The 12,404-nt window shown below is 34.4% G+C and overlaps 1 protein-coding gene across 1 annotated transcript in view; it reads left to right on the plus strand.

Moving 5' to 3' along the window:
* Positions 1–12,404, plus strand: part of LOC104855553 (myb/SANT-like DNA-binding domain-containing protein 3) — a 146,407-nt gene that overhangs the window by 109,194 nt on the left and 24,809 nt on the right. The window contains exon 7 of the mRNA XM_019206115.2: positions 11,154–11,302. Coding sequence (XP_019061660.1) covers positions 11,154–11,302 — 149 coding nt within the window. The remainder of the gene's footprint in view (positions 1–11,153; positions 11,303–12,404) is intronic.

The raw sequence follows: 12,404 nt of genomic DNA on the forward strand, positions 1-12,404 counted from the left end.
TTTTTTTTTTTTTTTTTTTTTTTTTTTTTTAGGATTTGAAAAAGACACGGAGGTGAGAAATTAAACTACCTGTATGTCTGGGGAGGAAGGAAAGAAATCCTTGAGGCAACAGTGTCCATGATGAATTAGAGGGAAAAGAGAGCTCAGTTTATTTTTATTTTGTAATATTTTGCATTAAATTGTTTTTTTTAAATTTTTAAATGTAATACAATGAGGTACTAATAAAGAAAATATAAAAAGCATTCTATAAAAAATTCTTAACAAAATAGAGAATAGCAATAGTTGATGCAGTGTGTATCTTGTTTTTAAAAGAATGGCCAAAGTATTGTAAGGATTCTACTCAAAAAAGACTCTTACAAAGGAAAAAGAAAAGGACAAAACTTTCTTTTTAATGAACAAAGAGAAACTGAGTAGTATAAGTGAAACAAATTAGCATATATCTTAAAATATTTTGAGAGCTCAGTTTAGTGGAAAGATTATTCATGATATAACCATTTTGCAATGTCCATGCCAAGATATTTACTTACAACTGGAATGAATAAATACTGTCTTAGCTACTCATACCTTTTTGATCTTGGGCTTTTAAGCTTTCATTTCCAGTTTCCCTATTGATAATTTGCAGTTGTTAGGATTAAGTGTGGCGAATGTGACTATACCTGCACAGCAGGTGCAGTGTAAATGGTGGTTAAATGCTTTGAATTCAGCGTATTTACTAAGGAGTGATTTCTTTTCACATGAGTGCACCCTTCTGTGCTTTGGACATTCTGCCCTCTGCTGCTGTTGCCAGTATGAAAACAGTTGCAATCAGTAGTACTCTTGGCTTCTGCAGTTTAATATTTTCCTCTCCTGCTCATTGTTTCACTGAGTTGGATTTTACTGAATATTTTAGTGTAATTTTCCTTCCTTGAGTACTGTAGAAAACAGTAGTGATGGTTTGTTCACATAGTTCTTAGAATTAGTAGGTGCAGTGGTATATCTGACTGAGGAACACTGTCCTTTTGGGACACTTGTTTGAGGCATTTCCTAGGTTAGCTCTATGCCCACTATAAACAATACCATTTAACGAACAAGTGATTATTGTTTCTTCTTACAAGATTGATATAGTGTCTTGCCTTTGTTACGGAGCCTTCCTTGGTCCTGAAATAGTTCTGTAATCCTCTTTTCCATTAGCCACTGTTTCTATTTTATTACTATCATAGTTTTGCCCACCTTCATCTCTTAAACCAGGGGTGGCAGATTTTTCTGTAAAGGGACAGATGGTAAATCCTTAGGCTTTTCAGGCCACATGTGGTGTCTGTTACATCCACCTCTTTGAAAATGTAACCATTCTTAGTTGTCATTGTACAAAAACAAGTCTCAGTATGGATTGAACCATGGCTGTAGTTTGCAGTCCCTTCAGTAATTTAAAAATACATATAGTAAAGTAACAGCAAACTGTACCTTTATTTCAGGCTGAGCTATATTCTTTCCATGTTATTTCTTAAAAATCCCTTTCATTTTCATTATTTTTTAAAACTTTTTGTCTGGTATCCATGTTTTTCATTGATCTTTTCTACAAACAAGAAAGTGACCTTTACCACTTCCCTCAGTTGTCTCCTATCATGTATAAACTTCTCCATTCCTCAGGGCTTATTGGAAGGAAAGAAGAGCTTCTATGTTTTGGATCATCCCTTTTATTAAACTCATTTTTCTTTTCTAATAGGAATTTAACAAAATTTTGCCATATTGCTCCTTGAAATTGTTTTTTGCTTCATTTAATTTGGCCTTTAGTCTTCTGTTAATCTCCCTTTTTCACATATTTCATAGGAGCCTACCCACAAACATCAAAATTGTCATTCTCAAATCTGTTTTTATTGTTACTCCTTTAAGGACATCAAATACCTATTTAGATTTGGTGTTTAGTGCAGTAATTTGGAAGCCGGGAGGTATTTTGTAAAACTTGTCTTAGTTTGATATATGAAGAACAGTATTTTCTATGTAAATGAACATGGTCTCTGTTAAATGCGGTAGTCTGTATACAGGTCAGGCTCTGTTTATACTATAAGTGTGGCATTTCATTTTAGGATAATTACATTATCAAGATTTTACATAGGGACTCTGTAGACTTTCAGTAACAGAAAGCTCATTTCTACGGATAATATCATGGGAGTTTACGACCTTAAAGTGTGTTGTAGAGCCAAAAAAATTTGTGAAAGAAAAAAAAACTGTAAAATTGTCTGATGCTCCTACTCACCTTATGCTAAACCTTGAGGAAAAGAAACTGGGAAAGCAGAGAAAAAGACAAGTGGGGACCTTTCCTTTGATAAATTGTGAGTAGGCAGAGTTCACCATTCAGTACCTCATTTTCTTCCAGTAATGTGAAAGGTCTTTGGACATTTGTTCAGTAAGTATTGTTATTAAACATGGGTAATTAACAAATCATGATCTTTGAACCTCAGTGACCTTTTAGCATTGAGTCTTCTTTTTTATTTATTTCTGAGCATATACTGAGATTTCTAGTAGCAGCATGAGCTTACCAAGAACAAATCATGCTTCTTCAAGCTAACCTCATTTTTTCACCTTTTTTTTTGTTGTTGTTGTTGTTGTTGTAGTACCGCACATAGAACTCGGGACCTTGTACTTGCGAGGCAGATGTGGTGCCACTGAGCTAAATCCTCAGCCCTAACCTTATTTTTTTTTTTAAACAGCCTTGGGCTTCTTAATTTTTTTTTTTTTTTTTTTTGATACTAGGGATTGAACTCGGGTCCTTGTGGAACCATTGAGCTAAATCCCTGGCCCCCTAACCTCATTTTTTAAAAATAACAAATTAAGGGCCGGGGATTTAGCTCAGCAGTTTGGTGGCCTGTCTTGCAAGCACAAGGACCCGAGTTCAATCCCCGGTACCAAACAGACAAACAAACAAACAAAAAAACGAATTAGACTCTGTATCAGAACTGAGTTTTAATTGTAGTAGCTATGAATCTAAGTAAGATATTCACCAGTCTGGTTTGGTGTACGTGATACAGAAAGGCAGATCAGGTGATAGGTATACTTCTAGCTGGTTAGCAGGTTTTCTTGAAAAGTATTTATTTTAGTTTCTTCCTTACTGTGACACAATACTGGACACCTACACTTATAGGAGATGTTTACTTTGACTCACAGTTTATAAGTTTTAGTCCTTGCAAGTTTGGCTCAAAGATAGCAGAGCATGGCAGAGGGGCATGACAGAGGAAAGACTCCTTGTGGCATGGGTACTGGGAAGCAGAGAGCCCAGGGAGGAACCAGGAAGGGAGAGATACTTTTCTGGGTCGCACCCACATTGACTTACCTCTTCCCACCAACCCTACGTGGTAACAGCAAGTAAACTGTAATGCCCGTATAATCCAGTTAACTTCCAATAACCCCCACCTTTGAGGTCACGAGGGTTTGGGGAGACATTAGATACAAACCATAACATTCCACCCTTGGCCCCTAGAGACTTATGCCAGTTTCTTTATGCAGAATACAATTAGTTCATCTATAAGAGTTTACCAAAGTTTAACAGTTCCAGTATTGCTGAAAAGTCCAAATCCAGTGTCTGCTCTGAGACTTAAGGCAAACTCATCCTTATGGTGCTGGTTTCACGGGGCAGCTCTGGAAGATATTTTAGGCTTATTACAGATAGAGGCCATAGAGTGAGGGGGTGGAAGTTGTTGGGATGCAGTTTTGGGGCTCAGTCAGAATGTAGTGAGCAATGACATGTACTGCCTTAGTGAGATATCAAGCTATCTGTAATTGCAAATTATCTAGCAGGGGCTATGTGACAGTGTAGTCACAAATACCATTCATTGGAATCCGGCATTGGATGCAGAACTAGGAATAAAGTTCTTTTCAGTGCTGCCATTCTTTCAGAGTTTGGATACACAGAGGTAGGGCTAAGTGTATGTGCACATGTTTTTACCCACATACAGAATAGTTTTATTCTCTCAGTTTGTCTGTGCCCCTTCCTCTTACTTGAACTTACTTTTTCTTTATTTTTTGTTTTTATTTTTGCCAACTAGAGAAGTATCAGATATATATTCAGATATTCTGGACAGAAAACATCAGTGTAACATATAAAAAAACAAAAATAGGGCTGGGGATTTAGGTCAGTGGTTGTGCTGCTTGCCTCGCAAGCACAAGGATACAAGTTTGATCCCTGCTACCAAGATAAATAAATACATAAATAAAATAAAAATAAACAAGCGCAGATCCTGATACGTGTACATCATTGCCTCTTTATATCGCAGTGCTGATTCATGTTTTCTTTACAAAGTGTACAAGCTGAGTTGACATATGGTAACAATTTAGCAAGATAAATTTTAGGCTGATATCACTGGGTGTTATTTATTTTCAACATGAAAAGAATCTAGGGCCTGCTTTGCAAGTGCAAGGACCCAAGTTCGATCCCCGGTACCAAAAAAAAAACCAAACAAAACACCATGGAAAGAATCTGAAGTAAAGGCTAATGTCGCTGGGTATTATTTATTTTCAACATGGAAAGAATCTGAAGTAACTGCTGGGCCAGTCTCTTACAAACATTTTTTTATTGTGCATTTTTGCCATATATAATGGTTACATTCATCGTGGGAGCTGGTATATGTACATAACACACCTTAACTCTTTGGCTCCCATCCCAATTTAAAAGATCTGTCTTCTTATTTCATATTATTTATCTTTTATTTTGCTTTTTATTTATACTTTGGATTTCTCATACAATAGAAACCATGCAGGCTGGGAATGTAGCTCAGTGGTGCCACACCTGCTTGGCAAGCACAAGATCCTGAGTTCAATCCCCAGTATGTGTGTGTGAGGGGAAAACATGCAACATTTACACTTATTTGATTTATTTCACCGAACATTATGGTTTCAAGGTACATCCACTTTCTTATACAAATGACTAAAATTTATCTTTCTTTATAAAAGAGTAGTATTCTATTGTGTATAAATACCACATTTTCTTTATCCATTCATATGTTGATAGATATGCAGGTTTCTTCCAAGATGTAGTTATTATGAGTAAACATGAGTATGCATGTATGTATCACTCTAATATGTCTTTAACTTTTTGGGGATAATACCTAGAAGAGGATAAACTGGGTTGGATGTAGTTTCTATTTTTAGTTTTTTTGAGGACTGATTTCCATAGTGGTTGTACTTTTTACATTCTCACCAGCAATGTAGGTTTTTTTCCCCTTGCAGCCTCTCCAGCATTTGTTATTATTTGATTTCTTGACGATAGCCATTTTTTTCTGGAGTTTTTAATTTGCATTTTTCCAGTGGCCAGAGATACCAAACATTTTGTTATGTACTTAATGGCCATTTGTACTTCATCTGAGAAGTGTCTGTTTATTTCAATTACCCAGTCTTTTATATGGGGAGGGTCATTTTTTGAGTTCTTTATATATTTTAAATATTAGTCCTCTGAGATGTAGCTGGCAAAATTTTTTTTCCATTTTGTATGTTGTCTCTTCACTGTTTTCTTTGCTGTATAGAAGCTTTTCAATTTGGTAGAATCCCATTTATTCATTCTTGATGTTATTTCTTTTGCAGTTAGGATTCTGCTGCCTATGCCTATGATTTTTAAGAGTTTTATCTTCCAGCAGATTGTTTCTGATTTAATATTTAGATCTCTGAACCATTTTGATTTTATCTTAGTACATGGTGAGAGAGATAGGGGTCTTGATTCAGTCTTCTACATGTTTCTGGCCAATTTTCCTAGCACCATTTATTAAAGAGGCTTTCTTCCAATGTACATTTTTGGCCGTTTTATCAAAGATCAGGTCAATGAATGTGTCTGGGGTTGTTTCTGTGGCCTCTATTCTGTTCCACTGACCCACATGTTTGTTTTTAATAACTGTAGGTTTGTAATATAACTTGAAATTTGGGACTGCAATCTCTTCTACTTTGCCCTTGTTGGTCATAATTCTGAATCTCTTCCAGTTCTACATGAACTTTAGGATTGTTTTCTCTGGTTCTGTGAGAAATGCTGTTAGTATTTTGATTGGGATTGCATTAAATTTGTATGTTAATTTTGGAATTATGGCCATTTTGAAAGTTTAGGTTCTGTTTATACAAGATTAAGGGATATTTTTCCATTTTTTTCATGTCCTCTTTGATCTACTTTTTTGGCGGGGTACTATTGTTTTTATTATACAGGTCTTTCCTTTGCTAGGTTAATTCCTACATATTTAATTTTTCTTGAAACTATTATGAATAGTATTGTTTCCCTGATTTCTCTCTCAGTGGATTTATTATTGGTCAACAGGAGCACTGTTGATTTTGTATCCTGCAACCTTGCTGAATTTATTATTTCTAGGAGTCTTTTCATGGAACTTTTTAGATTGTCATGTAAAGGATCATATCATCTGTGAATAAGGATAGTTTCATTTTTTCTTTTACCATATGTATCCCTTTTATTTCTTTCTCTTGCCTGATTACCCTGGCCAAAGTTTTGAGTACTATACTGAACAAAAGTGGTGTTAGTGGGCCTCCTTCTCCCTGTCTTGTTCCTGAAGAAAGGCTTTCAATTTTTTCTCATTCAGTAAAAGAGATCTTGGAAGTATGTTTGTCATAAATGATTTTTATCAGATTGAGATAAAATCCTTTTATATCTCTTTTCAGAATAAAAAAAAATCACAAATGGCTGTTGGATTTTAATTGTCTAACTTTCAGGTACACTTTGGTTCTTCTTTTCTCTTGTCTCCTGTGAATTAAATTTTTGGTATAATAGTTTTTGCTTAAGTTAGTGAATATTTGTATAAATTTTAAGTTCTTTTGTTGTTTTAAATTTTTAATTGTCATCTATAGCAGATCTTCAAAAGTGTATGAAAACTGACATGTTTGGCAATGCACAAAAATGAAACAATCTTTTGTGAATTCTGCCTCCCAAGCCAAGAAATAGAATTTTACCAATACTTCAGGACTGTGATTATCCCTTTCCCACCTACCTAATAAACTGCATTTTGTTTAAAGCATTTCCTTTCTTTCTTTACTGTTTTACCCTGTGCAATCTCTTATCATATTAGGCTTTTGGTTGATTTTGAATTTTGTACAAATGGAATCATACTGTGTTCATTCCTCTTGACCTTTTCTTACTCCTCGTTATGTTTTAAAAATTAATTTATGTCAGTGCACATAACTGTAGTTTATTCAGTTTTCCTGGTGTTTCAGCTGTTTGACCAGTCAACATTCTTTTACAGTTTATTTTATTATAGATAGACATTTGAATTGTTTCCAGTCTTTTCTTCTCATAAATAATATTGCTGTGAATATTCTTATATGTCTTTTGTTGTACATATGAAAGAGATTTTCAAGGAACTTACCTAATAGAGAAATTGTTGTGCATGTAGAATTGTAGCTTTTTTGGATGGTACTGTGAACCCTCAAATTAGACTGGCCTGACATACAAACAACTTGGGTTAATTAGGTTAATGGAAGATTCATCTGCCTCTTGTTATCTATAGCAAGTATCCAGGTAAACATCCAGATTGCAGATGTATTGACTAACTTGAGTTACAACCAGCACTCGGAAACTGATCAAATTTGCAAGTCAAGGGTCCACTGTATTGCCTGTTTTCCAAAGTGCTTTTACCAATAGGCTCTCCCATCAGTATTTATTCTTCATCTTTGTACTTGGTATTGTCCTTGTTCTTAACTTCTGCCAGTTTAGTGAGTGTGGGGTCATCTCTTTGTGGTCTTAAATTTCAACTCCTTGATTATCAATGAGGTTGCACAGCCTTTTCACATATTTAAAAAAAAATTTTTTTTTTTGGTGCTAGGGCTTATGCCAGGGCTTTCATACTGAGCTACATCACTAGCCCTTTTTTGTTTCTCATTTTGAGACAGTCTTGCTGTTACTGAGCTTCCCAGGCTGGGCTGGGCTCAAACTTAGGATCCTTCTGCCTCAGCCTCCCAGAGTACTGGCATTACAGACATGTGCCATTATACCCAGCTGTATGTATTCTTTTATACTTCATCTTTTATTCCTATTTTATCCTTCTCTCTTTAATATTTATACTAATATACAATATAATATATTGTGGATGCCAATTCTTTTTTGGTTCTATAAGCTTTAGTTTCTGGTTTGTCTTTATGAGGCATTTCTTTATTTGAAAGTCAAATGTATCATTCTCTTATGTTTCATCTTCTAAATATTTATAGTTTTTTCTTTAGCATTTATGTCTTTAGTTCATCAGGAACTAAGGGAATCTTCAAACATATAGAAAAGGAGGAAATAATAAAGTGAATCCCTTCTCACATACTCATCACTCATCTTCAAAAAAGTACAATTTTGTTCCATCTTTTCTACCTTTCTTACCTTTTATTTGGGGTTAGGGGAAAGTATTTTAAGCAGACACCAGCACTGAGTTATTTTTTCCTCTGAAGTATTTCAGTTTTACTGATGTTTTATATGCTTGATGTATGAGTTATTGGAGAGGTATTTCATTGTAGTTTTATCAGTATTTGCTGTATAGATTATGAGGCGATAATATTAATATTAAATATATTAAAATGTTTAATATTGTTATATCTTCCTGGTGAAGAAAATATTATGAAGGGGCCTACTTTATTTGTTGTAATCCCTCTTTCCCTGAAACCTCTCATATCTGATATTAAATATAGTACAATCATACCAGTTTGCTTCCATACCAGTATGGTATTGCTCTCTGTCCTTTTATTTTCAAATTTTTATATCATTATGTCCTAATATGTATCATATAACCATATATCTGGCTTTTGTAATTTTACTTAGTCTATTATTTAACTGGAAAATGTAGTCTACTAACATATATTTTAGGTACTGGTATATTTTGATTTTTTTGGTTATCTTTGTACTTTTGCCTTGTCTTTTGTTTCTCCTTTCTTTAAAAATTTTTATTTCCATTAATTTTGAAGTTGTGGTTTCTCCTTTTAATGGTAACCTGAGCAATTTTAGCATGCATATTGAACTTATCACATTCTGAACTTCATTAATATCCCTGTTCTATTTAAATACTTTAATTTCAACCCCTCAAACTTGTGTGATAGCATAATAATACAGTAAATGTATTTTAATTTACTATTTCTAAAAATGTGATCATAGTATTGTTGTCTTATGTAGTCAGTGTTTTAATACAAGCCACATATTTATACTTTTTTCATTTGTTTTCATATCTCAGATTTCAAGCATAAACATCATTTTTATAATTTCTTTAGAATTTCTTTTTGAACAGTCAGTAGGTGAAAATTTCTTGTTTTCATTTCTTCCCAATTTTATTTTTCTCATTCATGAAAAATATTTCTCTTTATATGTGTTCTATTTTATGTAGCACATCGCAGTTACTGCATCACTATTTGGTTATAAATAATTTAATTCAATGTTTCTTTTGAATTCAGTTATCTTTCTTCTTGGTCTTTTGAAGGTGATTTTTTTCTGGTCCCTTTTGAAATAATCTCTCTTTTTTTGGCATAAAATTTCATGATGATATTTGAGTGTGGATTCATTTGTAAAAATTCTGTTTGGAATTTGTTGGACTTCTTGGAAATATATTTATTGTCTTTTTCTTGAAAATTTGAAGAGAAACTGCTGAGAATATTGCCCTGTTTCATGCTCTTAACTCTTATGTAACTTGGATTCTTATTAACTCTTTTGACTGTGCTCCATATCTCTTAACATTTTTCTTGTATGATCCTTTTCTTTGACTACTGTGGCTTAAGCAAAAATTTCCCTTACTGTTTGCTAGGTCTTTGAGTTTTTTTAATTTGCTTTTAAATCTGTCTATAACATTTGTTGTTGTTTCTAGTAATACATTGCTTATTTTGCTTTGTGGTGTTTTATGTCCTTGTTTGTTGTGGATATGTGATTGAATGAGAGTGGTGTGTGTGTGTGTGTGTGTGTGTGTGTGTGTGTGTGTGTGTGTTGCTTATTTTTCTCAGAACTGCATCTTGGAGAATCACTGAAGTCTGGGATGAAGTTGGGTTTCTCCAGGGGAGATATTTTGTTCTGTTGTTTGCCCATGGCTCCTTTTAGCCCCTGACATCTTAAAGTAAATTCTGGCTTGAGGATTTTCAGAACCACCAAGTAGAATTCTAAATTGTAATTACCTGTGTGAAGGTTCAGCCATGTGCCCTGCTCCCCCCAACCCCTTCCCTGCGCTTTTAACAATAGTCCCTTTGGAACATGGCAACTCAAGCTTCATGCTGAGCGTATTGTAACTTTTTGAGGTTCCAACTTTTTTAGGGTTTCCAGACCTTACCATAGGTGGGTCAGTGTTGTTTGTCTCCTGTCCCCAGAGGCCCACAAAACCAAAAAGTTGATAATTGACTTTTATCCAGGTTGACAAGCCTTCAAGGTGAAAAGCACTTTAGAGAGTTCAATTGACCTTTCTCAGTTCATGTTTTCATTTGACTTTTGTCCTGAACATTTCTTGTATGCATTTAAGAGGATAATATATCCAATGTTAATGAAGGTTCCTGGTATAAATGTGCTGAAAATAGGAGAATCATTTTTTAGGAGATTTTTTTTTTTTTTTTTTTTTTTTTTTTTTCTATTTTCAACTAGACTGTCCTTGAGAGGAGTGCTGGTCCTTGGACATCCTGCCCTTCTCTGTGGTGTGGTATCTAGAATTAGTGGACTCTTAAGTTACACAGATAGATGTATAGCTACAAAGTGCTTTAAGGGTTTTTCATTTTACATATTTTATGTCTATTATATTTTTAAACTTACTTGTCAGTTTTCAGTGAGGTAGTATGTAATTATTGCTTGTTTTTCAGATTGATAAAAATAAGACTTTAGGAAGGACCTGGATGCAAATCCGGTGCTAGGATTTAGATTCATAACTTGATTCATAACACAAATTTATGTTTACTTCACTGGGCTACCTTGCTTTTTAATTAATGTTGTTGAGATTGGACATCTCCTGATTATTTGATCTAGGTATGAAAATTCTCCAGAAACCACTGGAATATCTAGACTAAATTTTTTTCAGATTCTTACCTGAAAAAAATTTCTAGCTAAACACTTCATTTGTTTAAGCTTTCATCAGTAACATAACAAGATATATTTACTTGTGTTACAGAAAGCAGAGAAAAAGAAAAGAATTACTCTTTTGTCACTGCAGCATTGTGAGATACTTTGGTTGTCAAATAAAGGTGATTGTTGCCTTTTCCAACAGGTGTGTATGTAATATAGACTGCAGTGGATACAGCTTTAACCCTGTGTGTGCTTCTGATGGGAGTTCCTATAACAACCCCTGTTTTGTTCGAGAGGCATCTTGTTTAAAGCAAGAACAAATTGATATAAGGCACCTTGGCCATTGCACAGGTAAAACCCATCCTGCTCACCTGGAGACCTGTCTTTAACATTATGTGTCTTTAGTTTTGGCAGAGTTTCAGATTTGTAAAATAAGAAATCCTTGAAATCTTGGGTTTTTAAAAAATTATTATTATGTGTTTCAGAATTTCTTGTTACTTAGACATTTTTTCACTTATTTTCATCTTCTCAAGTTAGAAATGATGCTTCTTGGTTGTTTTATTTAGTTACTAAGGTGATCTTAACATGAAGTTTTAGGTATATTTATAGTTCTAAGGTGATCTCAAATTTGATTATAGCTGAGTTCAGCAGTTTAGTTTCAGCAAAAACTATATTGCCATATGTTTCTTAACTTTTTTTGGTAGAGCATAATAGTTTATTTTGTTTTCAAATTATTTCTTTTTAGTTTCTACCCTATAAATATTAAGTATAGTTGCGGATTTTGGTGTGAAGTCACAAAATGTAAAGTAAAATCATTACTTTCAGTTTAAAATTCTGATTGTCTTTCTTGCTTTTTGTTATAGAAACTCATATAGGAATGAGTTTTTGTTTCCCACCCTTACAGAAACATCTATAGTCACTGAAGCCAGAGATTCTTAATCTTCTTTCCTCAGTAGTGTCCACATGGGCTGGGATAATAGATCATTTACTTGATATCACATGTGGACCAGGCACTTTTTTATTTGAGACAGTGTCTTGCTGTGTAGCTGGGGTTGGCCTTGAATTCATTATGTACCCCAGACTAGCCTCGAATTCTTGGCGTTCCTCATATCTCAACCTCCCAAATGCTAGGATTACAGGCATGCACCCCACCACCACACCTAGTCAGGAACATTTTATGGACTGGGATTCTGTATCTTTTTTTTTTGCTTACTAGCTCTACTTACTTCCTGCCATATCTGGGTCTCTTTTTGGATTTACTAAATGGGAAGAGGTTGTAAGCCAAAGTTTGGTACTTTGTCTTGGTAATGAAGTATTTGTGTCACACTGCCCAACTCATTGCAACAAACCTGGTCTGAGCTACCTGAGAGTGTCCTAGAAGTTTATCTGAGAATTTCCAGGTGGGCTTGGTACGGGCATATAGACAGTTACTTCCTGACAGACATCCCCTGCA

This window comes from Fukomys damarensis, unplaced genomic scaffold (genome assembly GCF_012274545.1).
Source record: "Fukomys damarensis isolate Sample0158 unplaced genomic scaffold, DMR_v1.0_HiC HiC_scaffold_36, whole genome shotgun sequence".
NCBI lineage: Eukaryota > Metazoa > Chordata > Mammalia > Rodentia > Bathyergidae > Fukomys > Fukomys damarensis.